This window comes from Aspergillus brunneoviolaceus (assembly GCF_003184695.1).
Source record: "Aspergillus brunneoviolaceus CBS 621.78 unplaced genomic scaffold BO95scaffold_43, whole genome shotgun sequence".
In the NCBI taxonomy this organism is placed as follows: Eukaryota; Fungi; Ascomycota; class Eurotiomycetes; order Eurotiales; family Aspergillaceae; genus Aspergillus; species Aspergillus brunneoviolaceus.
The window spans coordinates 190,346-207,768 of NW_020290773.1; the positions used below are offsets into that span (position 1 = coordinate 190,346).

Genomic DNA, 17,423 nt, shown 5'->3' on the forward strand with positions numbered 1-17,423 from the left:
CTGGTCGTGATTCTCAGTTGCGCGAAGGGAGCTGCAAGCTATGCCGGAAGCAGCATGTCCCCAAAATCAAATTGAAGTCATAGGCCATTCAATGGCTGGTCATCTGGGGGACTCGTTCGCTGAGGGAGTTGGTCAATGAGAAGAATGTGCGGCTCAGCCTTGGGGTGGGGCTGTCGGAGGAAGGCCTTGGAGTCCGCGCCGTCTCCTACTGTCCGACCATGCACCCTCCGCACAGCCGCCTTTTTCCACCGCGTTTTTCCACACCAAAGTGTAAGTATGCCAAGCATATCCTGAAGTTACTTGAGTACAATCATGATTCAGTGTGGTAATTACCAGCGAAGCCCACTAGGTATAGATATCTGTGTCGCTCCGAATCATATAGATCTTGAAAAAGTAGACGAATCATCCTAACTTTAGTACGCTTAAAGCTAGCTAAAATGGCTACTGTATAAATATCGGAGCTAATGTTAACTGAATGGTAAACAGTCGTGGATAATCGTTGGGACAACGCAGCTCGACCTGTCCAGCCTCAGATATACTATATCTATGACGGTTTCGTCAAGAACGCTAACTACAAGTCTACTTGCTGTTCACATATGCTGAGAGCTACAACCAGCTGAGCGATTCTTATCGATCAGCCTTGACTTTATGATCATGGATCTGGAGTACGGGGCCCGCCAGCGGTGGCCGGCCTTGCGAGGCCCGCATTTCCCGCCCCATCGGTTCTAACGGAAAGCCGAGAGCCGAGCCTCCTGGTCTCCCCGACCGCTTGTGACTTAACCCTTCCCAGTCAGGTGATGGGTCAGCCTTGCTGTTTTCGCCAAGCAATGCGCACTGGTATAAAGAGTCAGCGACTTTCCACTTTGTATCAACACTATATTCGAACAGACAAGAAAAGCAGAAAATGCACGAAACTGAAGTCCTCATCGTCGGCGCAGGCCCCACCGGCCTGGTCACGGCACTTTGGCTTTCGCGCCAGGGCATCAAGGTCCGCATCACCGACCGAGCGGAACGCACCGCCACAACCTCCCGCGCGCTGGCAGTCCATGCTCGGACTCTCGAACTGTATCGACAATTGGACCTCGGAGATCGGCTGGTGGCCCTGGGCCATCCGTTGGGGGCAACGAACATCTGGACACAGGGAGTGCATCGGTTTCGCATCCCCTTCGGTCACTTCGGAATGGGCCTGACGCCGTATCCGTATATCTTGATTGTTCCTCAGGATGTGCAAGAGAGATTGCTGGAAGAGCGGTTGAAAGACTTCGGGGTGGAGGTGGAACGGAACATGGAGTTGGTGGATTTCGCGGAGAACGATGGCGGAGTGGTGGCGCGGTTCAGGGACCCGAGAACACGGAATCCCTCGCTGGTGGAGTTGAGCGGAGTAGCAGATGACCTCCAGCCGTGTGAAGCCGCATACATTGTCGGGTGCGACGGCGCCCATTCCGCGGTCAGGCACACGGCAGGGATCAAGTTCACCGGCGAGACGTACGGTCAAATATTCTTTGTCGCCGATATCGAGGGCCAAGGGCCTGCCATCAACGGCGAAGGACACCTCCAACTCGACGGCGATGTCACATTCCTCACTCTTGCCTACGACTCTAAGAGACATGCGCGACTGATAGGCAACGTGGATGGGAAGCAGCTGGCTGACATTCAAGCGAAGGAGGATATTTCGAAGGTCAATTTCGAGGACCTGGCCCTCGCCACACCAGCTATGCGCCAGATGATGCAAATCGACAAGGTGAACTGGTTCACGGCGTATCGAGTTCATCACCGCGTGGCCGACAAGTTCCGGAGCGGTCGCGCGTTTCTCGTTGGGGACGCTGCCCATATCCACAGTCCAGTCGGAGGACAGGGGATGAACACAGGCATCGGCGATGCGATCAATCTCGCTTGGAAGTTGGCTACTGTATTACAGCGAAAGGCGGATGCATCACTCCTAGATACCTACGAGTCGGAGCGACGAGCCTTTGCGCTGACTCTCGTCGAGACGACCGATTCGGCCTTCAACAAATTGGCTGCCAGAGGTTGGCTGGCCAATTTCATGCGCAGTTATCTCATTCCGTTTGTCGTGAAGCTTGCAGTCAAATTTGGCTTCGTTCGTCGACGGATATTCTTTGGCTTGTCACAGCTCAAGATACAGTACCAACACAGCCTGCTATCTGCCGGGTCTGCCGGCACTATCAAGGGTGGAGATCGGCTACCATGGGTGTCAGTAGGTGAGGGCGACAACTACGAATCTCTCAAGCAAATCACCTGGCAGGTCCATGTGTACGGCGACTCTTCGCCTGAGCTGGTGAAATGGTGCCAGCTGAGAAACATTCCGTTGCATTGCTTTAGCTGGACCTCTCAGTATGGTCAAGCAGGATTAGCACGGAATGCGGCATATCTGATCCGCCCCGACACATATGTGGCAGTGGCTGAGGCCTCAGGTAAACCCGAGCGATTTGATTCTTTTTTCCGCTATACCCAGCTCAATGTTTCCTAGTAATCTTTTATCCCGCCTTCTAATGTCTAATGTCCAAGCATCTCAACTCTACTAAGACTAGAATACATACCAACCTCCTTGCCAACCAGTTAGATTTGATAGAAGCCCAGTTCACCACATCTTGCAAGGCGTGAGTAATGTAATTCTGCGTAAAGGAGCCCAGTAAAGCCAGCTTCTGAGCGTCATGTTTGAGTGGGCAACCATCAAAGCCACGATTCAGTGCGCTGCGCTGTGGTAGTACTCCGACCCCGAAGCATAGGAAAGAGCGTCTCTCAGAGGCACTGGCTCAAAGACCGACCGTATATGTTTACATGCTACATAACGTCAATGTGTCTGCATGAAGCGATGTAATGGCTTCCAGCAAGTTTGGTATGATGCTACCCATCTTTCATGGATCCTGTCTATATTACTCGGATTCAAGGTTAGACGCGAAAGGTGGCGATGGGGCCGAGATCCGTCGTTCGGATGGAATACACCTGCCTTGAGTTGGCTAGTCCGCCCATCGTATGACAAAGCAATACGGATGAGAAGGCAAACAAGAAGATTTGATCCCTTTCTGACGAGATCCCGGTTAGCGGAGACTACTAGGTACTAGGTAGTGCTTCAAACTTTATTTCATTCGCAGAAAAGCATACAAGAATTCTGCCAAGATATTCTTGCTGGTAGGATGTGGTGCCGCAGGAGCGATTCGGTTGCTCCACATATACACTTCAAAGAGCGAGGGCATGATGCTCCCAGCCCATGGCGGTTTTAGCTGTCAGATATCGAAATAATTCTTAATTATGTGCTAAAATCGAATGTCTGCGCTGCAGTTGAGCGAGTTCATATCCAGTTTGTCAAGTGTTGGCCTTGCAAACCTGTACCCTGTAGCCAAGATCGCGGCGCCGCGCAACGTGCATAGCGCAATCATCTCAAGTCAACCTTAAATATGAACTCATAGATTGAGTGAAAGGAATGAGCATGGCCACGTGTACTTAGCACCTTCAAAGGTATAAAGAAAGCGCAGGCGTGGTAGACCCCGGCCTAAATCTGGTAAGCGAGATCTGAGTGTAATGTAACGGGTACGTACCAGAGAACAATAGAACCGATTGAGAAACAATACACCTCGTCTATTGTGTGCACCAGCGTGCCTATTATTCTCCCACCCCACAGCTTTTCCCTAGCCAAGGCGCTGAAATCTAATTGCTCTTGGGGAAACTTAATGGGAACACATGAAATAGAGAAAGGAACTCACCATCTAGCGCTCGTCCCCCTACACAGAACACAGGAGATTCAATTTCAACAACAGGAACTACATCAGTCACGCAAGGATGACCGAAACCGTAGCACGCAGAGCTCACAAGCTTCCTATCCGCCAGCAGGGATGTTACAAGCCGTCAATCCCCCAGAAAGCAAAGCCCGTGGTGGTGGACAAAGAAATCACCCCTGTCGAGGCTGCGACAACACGACCGAGATTTAGCATCGAGGACCATCCCGGTGACCAGCCACGTGGGATTCGCGTGGGAATTGTCGGGGCGGGACTGTCGGGGATTACAGCAGGGATCTTACTCCCTGCCAAAGTGCCAGGGATCGATCTGACCATCCTGGAGAAAAATGCAGATGTCGTAAGCTGCCCCTTTACCATTTTTTTCGTTGGAGCTGTATGCAGAGCAGTTAATCTTGAGACGGGCTTGTAGGGCGGTGCATGGTACGTTGCAATCACTGGTATTCTTGACACCTCTAACGTGCCTTTCTCACTTCTTTGTTGTACAGGTTTGAGAATACCTACCCTGGTGTGCGGTGTGATGTCCCTGCCCACGTCTACCAGTCCGGCTTCGCGCCGAACACTCAGTGGAAAGAAGAGTTCGCGCAAGGACCAGAGATTCGCGAGTACTGGCAGGACCTTGCCCGTCGGTTCGATGTGTACAAGTACTTGCGTCTGCAGCGCAAAGTCCTCCGAGCGGAATGGCAGCCGGACGAAGCCAAATGGAAAGTCACCATCCAGGATCTTCGAGATGACAAGGTGACGACGCGTACCTTATCCCATAATCTAATCCAACTCGTGCTAACAAGAGAAAAGCTCTTTGAGGAAACCTTCGACATCTTCATCACCGCAATCGGGTACTTCAACACTTGGCGCATCCCCAACTTCAAAGGCATAGATCAGTTCCAAGGGGCCATAATCCACTCATCCAACTGGGACCACAGCGTCCCGCTCGAAGGTAAAAAAATCGCTCTCATCGGCAACGGTGCATCAGGCATTCAGATCCTACCCGAAATCCAACCCATCGCCGCCAAGATCGATCACTACGCCCGCAGCCGAACCTGGATCGTCCACCCGCCCAACGTCGACGGGGACTGGCAACGGGCGTCTTTCGCAGCAGACAAGCTGAAATCCTTCCGCGACCCGCAGATCTACCTACAGTACCGGAAGGGAAAAGAAGCCGAGTTCTTCCGCGGGTTCGCCACTTGCTTCCTGGATTCGCCTGAGAACGATTTCCTGCGGCAGATGTGGACGGCCTCGATGCTGGCCCGTGTCGAGCACAACGAGACCCTCCTCAGCGACCTGATCCCGGACTTCCCGCCGTGCTGTCGCCGTCCCACCCCAGGTCCGGGTTATCTGGAAGCGCTGATCCAGCCGAACGTGGAGCTCATCCGGTCGGGGATCGAGCGCCTTACGCGGGACGGGATCCAGACGGTAGACGGGGTGGAAAGGCGCGCGGATGTGGTTATTTGCGCGACGGGCGCCAACTCCGATCTCGTGCCACCGTTCCCGGTTGTGGCCTCTGGGGTGGATCTCTGCGAGGCGTGGGCATCCGACGGGATATACGGGTTCCCCTACACGTATCTCGGAACGGCGACGCCCGGGTTCCCCAATGCGCTCTGGCTGGGCGGGGCCCACGTTGTCGGCCCCAGCGGGACGATCCCCAACTGCGTCGAGAACCAGATCACCTACATTGCGAAGATGATTCGCAAAGTGCGGGGCCAGGGAATCCGCACGTTTGTACCGGCCAAGGCCGCGGCAGACGACTTCCTCGAGTATTGCCATGCGTTCTTCCCGCGGACGGTTTGGACAGGCAACGATGACTCGACGCCAGGGAAGGCAAACTGTCGGTCGTGGATGAACGGGGGCCGACCGAATGGGTTTGTGCATGGGCTTTTTCCAGGAAGTGCCAGTCTGGCAAATTTCGTTCGGCGGGACCCGCGGTGGGAGGACTGGGAGTATACGTATACGAACCCAAGCGGGAACAGATTCGCCTACTTGGGAAACGGGTGGACAGCACGAGAGATGCAGCCTGATGCGGACTTGACACCTCATTTACAACAACCGGACCATATTGATTTGAAATCTTATTTGGAAGGATGGTGGGATGTTTAGCGATGGGGTAGACTGCTATCTCCTATATGCGCAACTAGAATGTCATCAACTAGATTATTTGATTTGGATGCGGGTGCGGTCATAGAATGATTTACAACTGCTGTAGCCGATCTACATGCTAACTCGAACCACCAGAGTCGCGAGCAAGTGTAATAACGAGACAGCCGTCACTCGTTGTATTATCTTCAAGAAATTCAATATATGTACAAATGCCATTCTCGAGCCACCTTCCCGAGTAAATCAAGGCTTAGTGGAGGGAAAGTTGCCCGTGCCGAGAATATCCCCATCGTCCTCCGACCCGTTCATCGCGCGATCGATGCGGAACTGAGACGTCTGGAACAGACGAGGCATGCACGTCTCCTCAAAGGGAATCTTCTGCACCACCATCCGGGCCAACTCCTGCGCGGAGCGCCAGATGACCGGCATGCCGTGGCCATTGAACCCGGCCAGGATGAACTGGCCCTCCTTGCCGGGCACCGCACCGATGTGCGGGTTGGAATCGTACGAGTACCCCATGACGCCCGTCCAGACCTGGTCGACCTTCGCCCCGGTGTTCTCCCATCCCCGGTACGTGCGTTGCATGTAGCCGTCGTAGTAGTCCTTGGCGGCGTCGATGAGCTCGCTGTCGTCGACGTTGTTGTACCATTGCTCCTTGAAGGGCCGGAACTTGGACGAGGCCCCGCCGACGACGATGCTCCCGTCGGCGCGGGGGATCAGGTAGGAGAGGGTGTTGTCCTCGGTGCGGTTGATGTAGGAGTTGTTGAGCAGCGGGGCGGTCGTGCCCGCGGGCACGGTGATGCGGCAGCAGATCCCCTTGCACGGGACGATGTTCTTGGCGTATTCGGGCAGCAGGCCCGCGACGTAGGCGTTGTTGGCATGGATGACGGTGGCGGCGTGCAGGCTGCCGCGCGGGGTCTGGACGGTGAAACCGCCGTGGGGTGCGGGGGTGATGGACTGGGCCGGGGTAAACGTCTGCAGGTTCACCTTGCCCGACGCTAGAGCCGATTTGAGGAGGTGGAGGATGAATTTGTATGGCCACATCGTTCCCGCCGTGAACGAGGCGCAGGCTTTGGCGCCCTTGACCCCGCAGATCTGCGCTGGGTGATTAGTACATTTGCGTGAGTTGGGGGAGGGGAGGGGGCATGGGGTATCTTGGGTTGAAAGCACTCACCCCCTCTACATCCTTGCCGGTGTAAAAGACCACGTCATTCATGTAATCCAGGTTCAGCGACCTCATGCGATCATACACCGCTTTGGCCTTCTGCGCCGCCTCCTCGTTACACCAGACGTCGATGGAGCGCGTCAGAGTGAAGTCGCAGTCAATCTGCTCCTCCTCAATCAACTTCTTCATCGCGTGGAGGTGGGAGATCTCGAACTCCGCGATCTCTGCGCCCGCGCGGACGCCCGCCCGGTCGATGTAGGTCGGAATGTGGCCGTAGAAGTCCGGACGGAGGTGTCCTCCATTGCGGCCGGTCGCCCCGGAGCAGGCCCCTCGCGCTTCCAGAATGGTGATTGACTTGATGGCGTCCCCATGGTCGCGAAGCAGGTGGTACGCGGTGCTCGTGCCAGCGTACCCGGCGCCAATGATCACCACCTCTGACTGCTCGGGTAGTTGTTCGGTGGACCGAAAGTTGTGTAATTCATGGGGTTGATTCTGCCAGAAGCACTCTCCTGGATTGGATCCTGGAAAGCAAGTGGAAGTCGGCATGGTTAGGAGGAAGGTCGGGGGTGTAGGTTGATGGGCGTAGAGTTGCGGTGGTGAAGTTTAGTTATCGCGCGCTCCGTGCATCCTTTTTAAGGAGTCGGCGATAACAGCCGAGGCTTATCGTTCTATCGTTTTATCGTTTGTATTGTTTGGTGTGCTTATCGCGTCGATTATCTTATCGGTCAGGCGGTCGGACGGCTGGCACTCACTATCAGTCAGTCGGTCGGTCGGTCGGTCGCTCCTTCACACGCACACACACAGACGGCGGCCCGTCCCGAATAGGTAATTGGAGCCGGACCTAATCATCTGATAAGCGTCTAGCAAACACAAACCACAACAACAGCGGTCACAGACAGTCGATCCTCACCATGCTAACTAGCTTCATCTTCATGGACCACCAACAAGGGAGTTCCGATTTCCAATGCGGGGTATTGGGTATCATTGTGCACAATACAAAATGGCGCCACTCTTGCTCTCTCGTTTCTGTGAATCATGGCCTCGATTTCTCTCACGCAATCTTCTGTCACTATGGATGTTTCCGCCCCCTCGGAGAAAAAGCCGCCTTACCAACAGACCAACGAAAAGCATGACGGGGACCTTGAGGCCGCCGCACCCGGCCACCTCGATGAAGCTCGTGATTTTCATCAGGGGCTGCACCAGCGTCACATTCAGATGATTGCTCTGGCCGGGACGATAGGCACTGGGTTGTTTTTGAGTTCAGGACGGGCAATTGCCCACGCAGGACCGCTGGGAGCTTTTTTGGCATACACGATCATCGGTGGGGCGGTGTTCAGCGTGGTGGCGGCGGTGGGCGAGATGGGTAGTCTCGTTCCGCTCCAGGGTGGAGTCATTCGCTATGCTGAGTTGTTCGTGGACCCAGCCCTCTCCTTCGCCAATGGGTGGAACCAAGTGTATTCCTATCTCGTCTCCATCCCATCCGAGATTGTTGCTGCCGCCGTGGTCATCGAATTTTGGACCACAATCAACAATGCTGTCTGGATCACCGTGTTTGGTCTTCTCATGTTGCTCACGGCCTTGGTGTTTGTGCGCGTCTACGGCGAGCTTGAATTCGGCTTCTCCATCCTCAAGATCATGCTGGTCATTGGAATCAACCTCATGGCCCTGGTGATTACTTGCGGTGGAGGCCCCAATCGAACCAGCATTGGATTTCGCTATTGGCGCGACCCGGGCCCGTTTGTGCAATACCTTGGCATCGGAGGCTCCCTGGGGCGCTTCCTGGGATTCTGGACAGCACTGAACAGTGCTCTGTATTCCTACAGTGGAATCGAAAACATCACCGTCGCAGCCGCGGAAACACGTTCTCCCCGTCATGCCATCCCCATGGCCGCTCGTCGCATCTTTGTCCGGATCCTACTCTTCTACGTCTTGACCATCTTCATGATCGGGCTAGTCGTCCCTTCCGACGACCCCAACCTTCTGGGGTCCTCGGGAACCGCGTCTGAGTCCCCGTTCGTTATCGCAGCTCGGAACGCCGGAATCAAAGTCGTCCCATCCATTATCAATGCTGTGGTACTCACCTCCGCCTGGTCCGCCGGCAACTCGAACATGCTGGGCGGTTCGCGCATCATGTATGCGATGGCGGCCGAAGGCCACGCACCCCAGTGCTTCAAGCGTATCAACCGCTTCGGTATTCCGTATGTGGCCGTGACAATCCTGGGGGTTTTCATGGCGTTGGGCTACATGACGCTGTCGAGTTCGGCCAGTACCGTCTTCACCTGGTTGCAGGACATCGTCTCGATTTCCACCCTGGTCAATTGGGGATGCATCTGCATTGTCTACCTGCGCTTTCTCTACGCATGCAAAAGACAGGGCATTGATCGGCACAAGGAGCTGCCCTGGGCTGCTCCTTTTCAGCCATGGGGTACCTGGTTTGCGCTGGGGCTTTTCAGCCTTCTGTTCTTGACTGGTGGGTATCAGACTTTCATCCACGGCCAGTGGTCCACGGAGACATTCATTTCTTCATACTTGAATGTCCCCATCATTTTTGCCTTGTATTTCGGCTATAAATTTTGGGCCAAGAGCAAGATCATTGGGTTGGAGGATGTGCCAATTCGGCCGTTCATCGAGCGTTACCAAGCCAACCCCGATCCTGAGCCGGAACCGAAGCGCGGGCTTAGACGGTTGAACTTTCTGTGGGGATGATGCCACTTGGTGGGTGTGATTTGATCGAGTATAGTGTGTCTGTATTCTAGCGACTTATCTTGCGTGTTAATTTGCATAGCTAATGTCATAATCAATCTGTCTTATCTGCTTTCATCTTTGAGACGACTGAGACGACTGGACCTGCCGTGTCTTACCACTGTATAATTTACTTCCAGTTTCTCCTCTTAGTTGCCCAAAAGGGTAATACTGAAGTAGCAGCATTCCGGGCAGTGTTATCTAGCACTGAATGTGTCAAGCATAGAGAGCAAGATAAGCCATCAATTACCCCTGAGCTTATCGAGATTATCGAGCGCTCCGCATATCCACCCCATGTCTCATATCACGGGTCAATATATGAGGCGTGGGGGCCATGTCGACTAACGCTCCCTAAGCAAACTAGCTGCATGGCGATAGATTGCCCGGCCGTGTGTCCGCCGCGACCAAGATTTCCCCGCACGGCCGTGGGCCCGGTATCGGCTGGCGATAAGACCGAAAAGCAACTCCGACCTCATCTCTACCCCTCCTGATGTTCTTCTCCTTACAGCATCATCATCACCACCAACCAGCCTCAACTCCATTCCTCTCCAGCCCAGCCCAACCCAACTCAACTCAACACACAACACCACACCCGCCCGCACGCAAAAAAATGACCAGCAAGAACGTCGTCTTCGACGTAGTCGGGACCTGCGTCTCCTTCAGCGCCTTCTACGAGACGATCCAGCAAACCCTGGGCCCGCAACTGGCGGCGCACAAGCTCACGGCCCAGACCCTGGGCTTCACGTGGATGACCAACGCGGAGCTGCAGTTCACCTTCCTGTCCATCTCCGAGAGCTACAAGCCCTACAAGCAGGTGCTGACGGAGCTCTTCTACCAGACGCTGTTCATGATCGGCGTCGCCAACCCGACGGCCTTCGCGACCCCGGCGCAGCGCGACACCTGCGTTGAGGGCTACAGCGCGCTGGCCCTGCGGCCCGGCCTCGCCGAGTGCTTCGCCACCCTCCGCGCCGCCGGGTTCACGGTCTGGTGCCTCACGACAGGGGACACGCAGCGCGTGCGCGGGTACTTCCTGCGGGGCGGCGTCGACATGCCCGCCGAGAATTTCTTGAGCTGCGATACGGCGGGCGTGGCCAAGCCGGCGCTCCCGGCGTATCGGCCCGCGCTGGAGGCCTTGGGGTACACTGGCGGAGAGGAAGAGAAGCCGTGGTTCGCGGCGGCGCATCTGTGGGACGTGGCGGCGGCGACCAAGGCTGGGTTCCGCGGCGCGTACTGTACGGTCTACGAGGGGGAGCCGTGTTATCGGGTCTTTGAGGCCGCGTTGGATGTTACGGCGGATGATTTGGTCGGGATGGCGGAGGGGATTGTGCGGGCGACGGAGGGGAGGGTTGAGTAAGGGGTTTTGGTTGGTAGCAGGAGAGGAGGTTTGGGTGTAGGGGGTCATAGATTATAGAGTTCATTAATTTCTGTTGTTTTTGTGTCTGTTTATGGACGATCATGACGAGTATGAGGATATTAACTGTTGAATTAAGCGTCTACTGGTTTGTTACGACGTGAGAGTGCTCGATCGAAGCAGCGGATTGCCGACACTGTTGCCCGCCCCTGGCGGTGTGGTGGCCGTGAGATCTGTGGCTGATGGCATTCACGTGACTAGTACAGGATGACATAATCCAGGGGTCTGACAATTTTCGACCGTGTAATTGGCGTTTCATGCTTCAGCGTCAGGCTCCAGTGCGAATGCTGGTGCATGGCAAGCAGCTTAACATTTTCTGTCAATCCGTTCACCGCGGCTCCTATGCCTGCGGACAGATTCACAACCGCAGTCTTCACAATTAAGCATCCTAGATCATGGATGAAGACGCCACGCTCACCCACCGCATGGTGAGTGTGGGCTACGATGGCAGAGACCAGAAAGCACACGTGACCACTGCCTGCAAGGGTCGCCGATGCGTCGTGCGGATCTCCGAGGACTACTTCTACAAATCGCCGATCACGCTGGAGACGTACACGGAGGTAACGCGGACGATGTTCGATGCAGACGAGGACCGCGCCACATGTGACCACGCGGCGGACCAGCTGTACCGGTGGGCGCTGCGGCCCTTCGAGGGCTGGATGCAGCGGCTGGAGCTGCCCACCTACGAGGGCCCGTTCCCGACGCTGGCGCACTACCTGGACCCGCCGGAGCACAGGTGGAAGCTGTACGTGGTCGAGGAGGTACCCGAGCCGTTCCTGGACTACGACGTGCCGCCACGGCGGGATCAGCAGCTGGGCGTGTGGCTGCCGCGCTACGAGCTGCACCCGGACTGGTTGCTGTTCAAGCCGGAAGATATTCTCGCTTCTCCGGCGGACGATGACGAGGAAGAGCTTGAAAAGCCCCCTACGATGGTCTGGCCGCGCAGCAGCACCATGGCTGGCGACATGCCCATGTGCTACTTCAAGCCCTTGCAGTGCTGGCGGTGGCAGCACGCTGTGCGCGAGATGGAAACGTATAAGGCCTTGCACGAGGTCGAGGACTTCGACGATCTGCGCGTGCCGCGGGTTTGTGGCCTTGTGACCGGGGATAGAAAGGGCTCGTACCTCGGGCTGCTGATCTCGTATGTGGAGAACGCGGGGACGTTGGAGTCGCTCGTCGGCCCGGAGATGCCGCTGGAATATCGGCGTGATTTCTTGGTCCAGCTGACAGAGACGCTGGATCTTCTGCACGAGCTGGGGTTGACATGGGGTGATGCGCGGCCGTCAAATGTATTGATTGATCCTAACGATGGCGCGTGGGTTGTGGACTTTGGCGGCGCGCAGGATGAACCGCATATTGGCGATTGGGTCAGCAAAAGACATCTTCATACGCAGCTAGGGGACCGTGAAGGCTTGTACAATATTACGCGCATGTTGATGGACGGCATAGTAGATATGCCGTCCTTGCCGTTAGATGATGGTACAAGCACCGAAGAAGAAGAAGAAGACGAAGATGACGAAGATGACGAAGATGACGAAGATGACGAAGAAGACGAAGAGGACGAAGATGACGAAGATGACGAAGATGACGAAGATGACGAAGATGACGAAGAGGACGAAGATGACGATGATGATGGTGATGATGATGAAGAAGAAGAAGAAGAGGAGGAGGAGGAAGAAACAGAAGAAGTAGAAGACCATGACCATGAGGAAGGACAGAAAGAACTGGCAGGAATGATGAATTTCGGAAACTCAGAACAATTGGATGGATCATTTGATATCGGTGAATAGGGAGACGACAACTTATTTTGGAGAGCATGTGACCATCTCCCGGGTGTTGAATGACACTCTGTCCCGAAAACATCTTCTCCATCCTCTTCTACTTCCATCTCCTGTCAACATGTACATACTATTTCACATTTACAACTAGATACCCCTCAAGCCAGTCCACATGCGATGTCGCATCATTTCTCAGGAGCAGCATCTCGAAGTACAGTATCCTCAGCTGCAAGACCACACCACCCCCAGCAAGTATCCCACAACTTTGTTTGTACGTCTGGATTTATACTAACAGCCGCAGGGATGTCTTCTTTTTGACCCATATAGTAACCCCTCTTTCCCTGGAAAGACGAATCAACACTCAAAGCAACTAGATCACGTCCCGCATCCTCCGTGGTCCGAAACATCGTGGTGGCGTGTTTTAGGACAGGCATGAGGAAGTTGATCACCGCGAAGATCCTTTGAGTGGACCTTTTCTGCTGAGCCTGCGATCTCGCACTGGGTAGACCACCCGTATCCATCGCGATCGCCGTGATGCTTGATAACCTATCATCCTGTCAAACGTCAGCCGACGCTTCTAGTGCACCTCCGGCGACAGTAAACATACCCTCTTCAATCTTCGATTGAGATCGTTCGCCAACGTGACATTAGCCAGCTTGGCCGTGGCATATCGCTGGAAGCCCCTATCGTGCGCAAGGGCAGGGGGGTCCGGCCCTGGTCTGAGCAACTCCTCCATATCAGCCGGAAATTGTGGTCGAAGCGAACACAATGGATTTGATTTCTCTGGGTAGTGCGTGATGGAGCCCAGCATGACAATGCGGCCGGAGGTGAGGTTCATGCTCCCGAGAAGCTTCAAGATCAGCAAATAGTGCGCGAGGTGGCACACCTGGAAGGTGGCTTCATAGCCATCGGCGGTGAATTTCTGCCCTCCTTCGAAGGAAAGCGAGGCCGCGTTGCACACGACGGCCGAGATGCGAGGAAGTGCTCCAGAGGAAATCAGACGAGAGAGCTTGTCTGCGAAGGAGCGCACGTTGGCCAGCTTGCCGAGGTCGAGGGTCTCGAGGTGGAATTTCGCTTTCGGAAATCTTGCAGCGAGTGCTAGAAGTTTCTCGGTATTGGGATCTTGTTCTGGAGATGGGTTGCGGACAGTCGCAACCAATGTTTTTTGGGGGTGAGTTTCCAAGAGGGCTTGGACAAAGCCCAGGGCTAGAGAGCCGTTGGCGCCGGTGAGGACCACTGTTCCTTCCATCGCTACAGTTTCGAGATGACTGACAAAGAGGTTAAGATCTCATTCCAAGATAACCATGGCATAACTGATTCCTTTTATACCTCTCGATTTTAGATTTCCCACCCGCTGTGCACTCTCCAGAGTTGGCACCACATTACCCTATGGTACCTGGTAGTCTACATGTAGTAAGCGCCTGTCTTGGCCACGAGATCACGGTAGTTGCAGGGCATCAGTCAGACTGACCCATGCATTGAGGCTATGTAAAACTTTTGAAAGTACGAGAAGGACATCCACGAAGGAAGCCAGCTACCAATTTGTCTATCCGAGCGTGTACATGGTAGAGCGCTATGCTATTTCAAGCAGGCGCAGGTCTTGGCCCGGGCATGGACCAAGATGCTTTGTCAGCCATCCCATGGCCTCCTGCTTCAACTTCAGGGAACCACCGAACTTTTTATCCTTCCCTGGGTTGAAGTGAGAAAAAATTGTCCTTATCCAGATGGCGCACCGGGAAGTATCATTTATCATCAGTACGTCCCAGCCGACAAAGGCGACCGAGTCGCAGCGGAGAATCGCCCTGTCGCACGCCGCTCGCTCAGCGCATGCCAAGGCCAGGCGCCTGCGGACGCTTCAATACCAGGCACAAAAGAGACATGAACGCCATGCAAGGCTCTCACAAGAAACTCCAGACCTTCCCATTACTGGACTGGACATGTTCCTTCCAGCAGACAGAACAGACCCCTTCATGAGTTTCGCAAGGACCTTATCCCCTACCGAACAATTCCTTTTCGATCACTGTATGTGTCCATTTGCAGAGTCCTATACTTTCTTCTTGCTGACCCTGAATGTGTGCGACTCACAGACGTCACAGTGATCATACCTCTAATGCGCTGCAACGAGACGCAGGTGCTCTTCTCGCAGCGCATGAATAGTATCTGGGTCCCTATCGCGATCACCGAATCCAGCCTTCTCGACATTGTGCTTCTCACCTCGAGTCGACATTTGTCGTGTTGCTACACGCAGGAGCAGCAGGCGAAGCAACGCTTCTTCATGCAAGTGACACTCCAGTACAAGTCGCAAAGTCTACGGTCACTGAGACGCGCTATTTCGGCCGAGGTGCCGGCTTTGGATGATGCGACGGTCGCAAAGGCAATCATGCTCGCTTATGATGAGGCACGTTCCGCTCTTGACTAGCGCCGAGCACCCAGCTAATAGTCAGTAGTTATATATTCGCAATACGGTCATGCTGAAGCATCATATTGACGGGGCTGTCAAGATGGTCGCTCTGAAAGGCGGGCCCCAGACCTTGGGCTTAGAGGGACTTCTCGAACACTTCCTTTCCAACCTCATTACCAAGATGAGAGGTGACCTAGGGGTTCATGTCACGACTCCCTGGGATGTGTGCTGAACTTTGCCTTGTTTGGGGATGTTTGACGCGCCGCGGCCGATCCACTGAAGTGAGCTACGTTATCGACGAATGTCTCGATGGAACAAACCTTCTCGGTACCAGCGATCTCGAATGCCCGTTTTTCCCGCAAATCACCTGTCACTTTCATGGATTCTCCCAAATCGTGCTCGAGCCTCCGGCAGTGGTCACCACCTCCTCCATCGCGTAGGACGGGTGACCGCCCCGATTCTGCCAGACAGTTTTGAAAGGAGCAGGCGGTCGCAGTTAAACCGAGGCAAGGCGCCGCGGTTAGCCGTGGCGTTTTTGTTTGTTGCGATGACGCACGCATTTAAAGCCCGCGGCCTTCCGGCTTTCCTAGCAGGACGGCAAACGATACTCCACCCCCTACATAGCGGGAGACAAGAAGGGTGACGTGAGTATCTGTCGCTAAGGACAGTCTCAGACCGCCGGAAGATTGTCCGATCACGACATATGTCATCGGGTTTATGCGCCCTATTGTATAATGTGAAAGGGAGACGTGTTGTTACGGAAAACCGTCAATCAACTCACGAGTGACAAACATCAAGCCATCTTGAAATCAAAGAACAGATACTTGATCGTATAAAACTAGAAGAAGAGGTGAATTCAATGATCAATTATCCACAATCGCCTGATCTTTATATACGCTGCTCAAAGTCTTTCGAATATATACATCTTTCTAGGATTTCCCCTCTTCAAGTCCTACACCCCAATTCATCACTCAATTAAGCAGCCTTCACCTTCAGGTAGGCAGCCATGTATTCAGAGCTGTGAGCTCCGTACCAGTAGACAGTCTTCTCCTCGACATCGCCGTAGCCATCAACGGCAAACCAGGCCTTGTCGCCGTGGGTCAGTTGGCCGTCCTCGTTGACCGCGAAGCCGGTCATGTTGGCGCCCTCGGGCATGTTGCCGGAGTGGGGGACGGTGAACTGCACGGCGGCGACGGAGTTCTCGACGATGTAAAGGTTCTGGAAGGCGGTGGGGACGGCGCCGTCGGCGAGGTAGGTGAGGGCGCCGGCGGAGTTGGAGGTCACTGCATAGGTGGTCAGGATAGTTGTTCCGAGGCGGGGAAGATAGGGGCAAGCAACTTACGGACGACGGGGACTTGGTCGTCGGAGGTGGCGTTGCCGATGTAGAGGTACTCTGTCTTGTATCAGTACTCTGTAGCAATGAGGCGTGGTGGGTAGCTGGGTAGCTGGGGAACACGTACGGCCATCAGTGAGGACGGCGCTGTTGTCGTCGGCGACGAGAGTGAAGCGCTCGGGCAGAGAGGCGGCAGTGGCGGTGATGGCGCTGGCAAGAGCAGCAACGGTAGCGATGGAGAACTTCATTTTGGCTGGAATGAAAGTCTGATTTGTTTCTGGTTGGACTGAGTTGAGAAGAGATTGTCACCTTGATGGAGCGGTTGTGATTGTTGTTTTTGCTTCTCAGATCTCCAGCAGCGACAGCTGGCTTTATATGTCCGACGCTCCCCTGAACAGCATCCAGCATCATGATTCCATCACCCAAGAAATTTGACATCATCGGTCTCAAATATCAGACCACGGAATTAGGGGCACAGCGGGTCCCGATGAGACACTGTTTCAGAGCGCCGTTGGGTGCACTGTACTGTAAACTACAGTAATGCAGCTTATGTCTCCATCGCGATGTGTCAATCGACCCTCGTACCGTGGAACCCACGGAAGGTAAACCACGATATGCTGTATCGAAACAAGATCGATCACGTTCGCCCCAACTCAATTTCCCCCGTTTGTGAGCGGCGGTGTCGGGGTTTGGAGGACGGTGGATCTCCGAACGGCGACCCTTCTGGAATTATTTTGCTTGAGCTGTGAT

The 17,423-nt window shown here is 54.6% G+C and overlaps 9 protein-coding genes across 9 annotated transcripts; 6 read left to right on the forward strand and 3 right to left on the reverse strand.

Annotated features, from left to right (window-relative positions):
- Nucleotides 1-904: 904 nt before the first annotated feature.
- BO95DRAFT_416123 (putative FAD binding monooxygenase) lies at nt 905-2,526 on the forward strand (the record flags this gene model as incomplete). The annotated part of the gene is made up of 1 exon (XM_025584379.1): nt 905-2,526. The coding sequence occupies one exon, from the start codon at nt 905-907 to the stop codon at nt 2,486-2,488; it is 1,584 nt and encodes a 527-aa protein (XP_025441114.1). The 3' UTR covers nt 2,489-2,526.
- A 1,272-nt stretch (nt 2,527-3,798) lies between these two features.
- BO95DRAFT_499192 (flavin-containing monooxygenase) lies at nt 3,799-5,846 on the forward strand (the record flags this gene model as incomplete). The annotated part of the gene is made up of 4 exons (XM_025590946.1): nt 3,799-4,092; nt 4,165-4,175; nt 4,241-4,490; nt 4,548-5,846. 4 exons carry the CDS (start codon nt 3,799-3,801, stop codon nt 5,844-5,846), a joined length of 1,854 nt encoding a protein of 617 aa, XP_025441115.1.
- Nucleotides 5,847-6,010: 164 nt separating this feature from the next.
- BO95DRAFT_391734 (NAD(P)/FAD-dependent oxidoreductase) lies at nt 6,011-7,652 on the reverse strand. The gene is made up of 2 exons (XM_025583631.1): nt 7,018-7,652; nt 6,011-6,938 (listed from the first exon to the last, which is right to left on the reverse strand). The coding sequence occupies exons 1-2, from the start codon at nt 7,552-7,554 to the stop codon at nt 6,087-6,089; spliced, it is 1,389 nt and encodes a 462-aa protein (XP_025441116.1). The 5' UTR covers nt 7,555-7,652; the 3' UTR covers nt 6,011-6,086.
- Nucleotides 7,653-7,912: 260 nt separating this feature from the next.
- BO95DRAFT_444003 (aromatic amino acid and leucine permease) lies at nt 7,913-9,800 on the forward strand. Its single transcript, XM_025586785.1, has one exon. It carries the CDS (start codon nt 8,044-8,046, stop codon nt 9,712-9,714), a length of 1,671 nt encoding a protein of 556 aa, XP_025441117.1. The 5' UTR covers nt 7,913-8,043; the 3' UTR covers nt 9,715-9,800.
- A 414-nt stretch (nt 9,801-10,214) lies between these two features.
- On the forward strand, nt 10,215-11,373 carry BO95DRAFT_444004 (putative 2-haloalkanoic acid dehalogenase). Its single transcript, XM_025586786.1, has one exon. The coding sequence runs from the start codon at nt 10,361-10,363 to the stop codon at nt 11,102-11,104; it is 744 nt and encodes a 247-aa protein (XP_025441118.1). The 5' UTR covers nt 10,215-10,360; the 3' UTR covers nt 11,105-11,373.
- Nucleotides 11,374-11,435: 62 nt separating this feature from the next.
- BO95DRAFT_171281 (uncharacterized protein) lies at nt 11,436-13,260 on the forward strand. The gene is made up of 2 exons (XM_025580811.1): nt 11,436-13,187; nt 13,241-13,260. The coding sequence occupies exon 1, from the start codon at nt 11,557-11,559 to the stop codon at nt 12,949-12,951; it is 1,395 nt and encodes a 464-aa protein (XP_025441119.1). The 5' UTR covers nt 11,436-11,556; the 3' UTR covers nt 12,952-13,187; nt 13,241-13,260.
- BO95DRAFT_365732 (short chain dehydrogenase/reductase SDR) lies at nt 13,125-14,188 on the reverse strand (the record flags this gene model as incomplete). The annotated part of the gene is made up of 2 exons (XM_025582712.1): nt 13,125-13,493; nt 13,547-14,188. 2 exons carry the CDS (start codon nt 14,186-14,188, stop codon nt 13,125-13,127), a joined length of 1,011 nt encoding a protein of 336 aa, XP_025441120.1.
- Nucleotides 14,189-14,663: 475 nt separating this feature from the next.
- On the forward strand, nt 14,664-15,572 carry BO95DRAFT_454120 (uncharacterized protein; the record flags this gene model as incomplete). The annotated part of the gene is made up of 3 exons (XM_025588250.1): nt 14,664-14,961; nt 15,027-15,337; nt 15,387-15,572. 3 exons carry the CDS (start codon nt 14,664-14,666, stop codon nt 15,570-15,572), a joined length of 795 nt encoding a protein of 264 aa, XP_025441121.1.
- A 625-nt stretch (nt 15,573-16,197) lies between these two features.
- BO95DRAFT_515420 (uncharacterized protein) lies at nt 16,198-17,379 on the reverse strand. Its single transcript, XM_025591749.1, has 3 exons — nt 16,801-17,379; nt 16,683-16,733; nt 16,198-16,623 (listed from the first exon to the last, which is right to left on the reverse strand). The coding sequence occupies exons 1-3, from the start codon at nt 16,919-16,921 to the stop codon at nt 16,316-16,318; spliced, it is 480 nt and encodes a 159-aa protein (XP_025441122.1). The 5' UTR covers nt 16,922-17,379; the 3' UTR covers nt 16,198-16,315.
- Nucleotides 17,380-17,423: the final 44 nt, after the last annotated feature.

Excerpts from the sequence above, each read along its gene's own strand:
- BO95DRAFT_391734 (XM_025583631.1), bottom strand. The coding sequence starts at position 7,554 with ATGCCGACTTCCACTTGCTTTCCAGGATCCAATCCAGGAGAGTGCTTC. Across the intron at positions 6,939-7,017 it reads CCGGCAAGGATGTAGAGGGG|ATCTGCGGGGTCAAGGGCGC; the intron begins GTGAGTGCTTTC and ends CACCCAGCGCAG.
- BO95DRAFT_444003 (XM_025586785.1), top strand. The coding sequence starts at position 8,044 with ATGGCCTCGATTTCTCTCACGCAATCTTCTGTCACTATGGATGTTTCC.
- BO95DRAFT_444004 (XM_025586786.1), top strand. The coding sequence starts at position 10,361 with ATGACCAGCAAGAACGTCGTCTTCGACGTAGTCGGGACCTGCGTCTCC.
- BO95DRAFT_171281 (XM_025580811.1), top strand. The coding sequence starts at position 11,557 with ATGGATGAAGACGCCACGCTCACCCACCGCATGGTGAGTGTGGGCTAC.
- BO95DRAFT_515420 (XM_025591749.1), bottom strand. The coding sequence starts at position 16,921 with ATGAAGTTCTCCATCGCTACCGTTGCTGCTCTTGCCAGCGCCATCACC. Across the intron at positions 16,734-16,800 it reads CGCCGTCCTCACTGATGGCC|AGTACCTCTACATCGGCAAC; the intron begins GTACGTGTTCCC and ends GATACAAGACAG. Across the intron at positions 16,624-16,682 it reads CGACCAAGTCCCCGTCGTCC|TGACCTCCAACTCCGCCGGC; the intron begins GTAAGTTGCTTG and ends CCACCTATGCAG.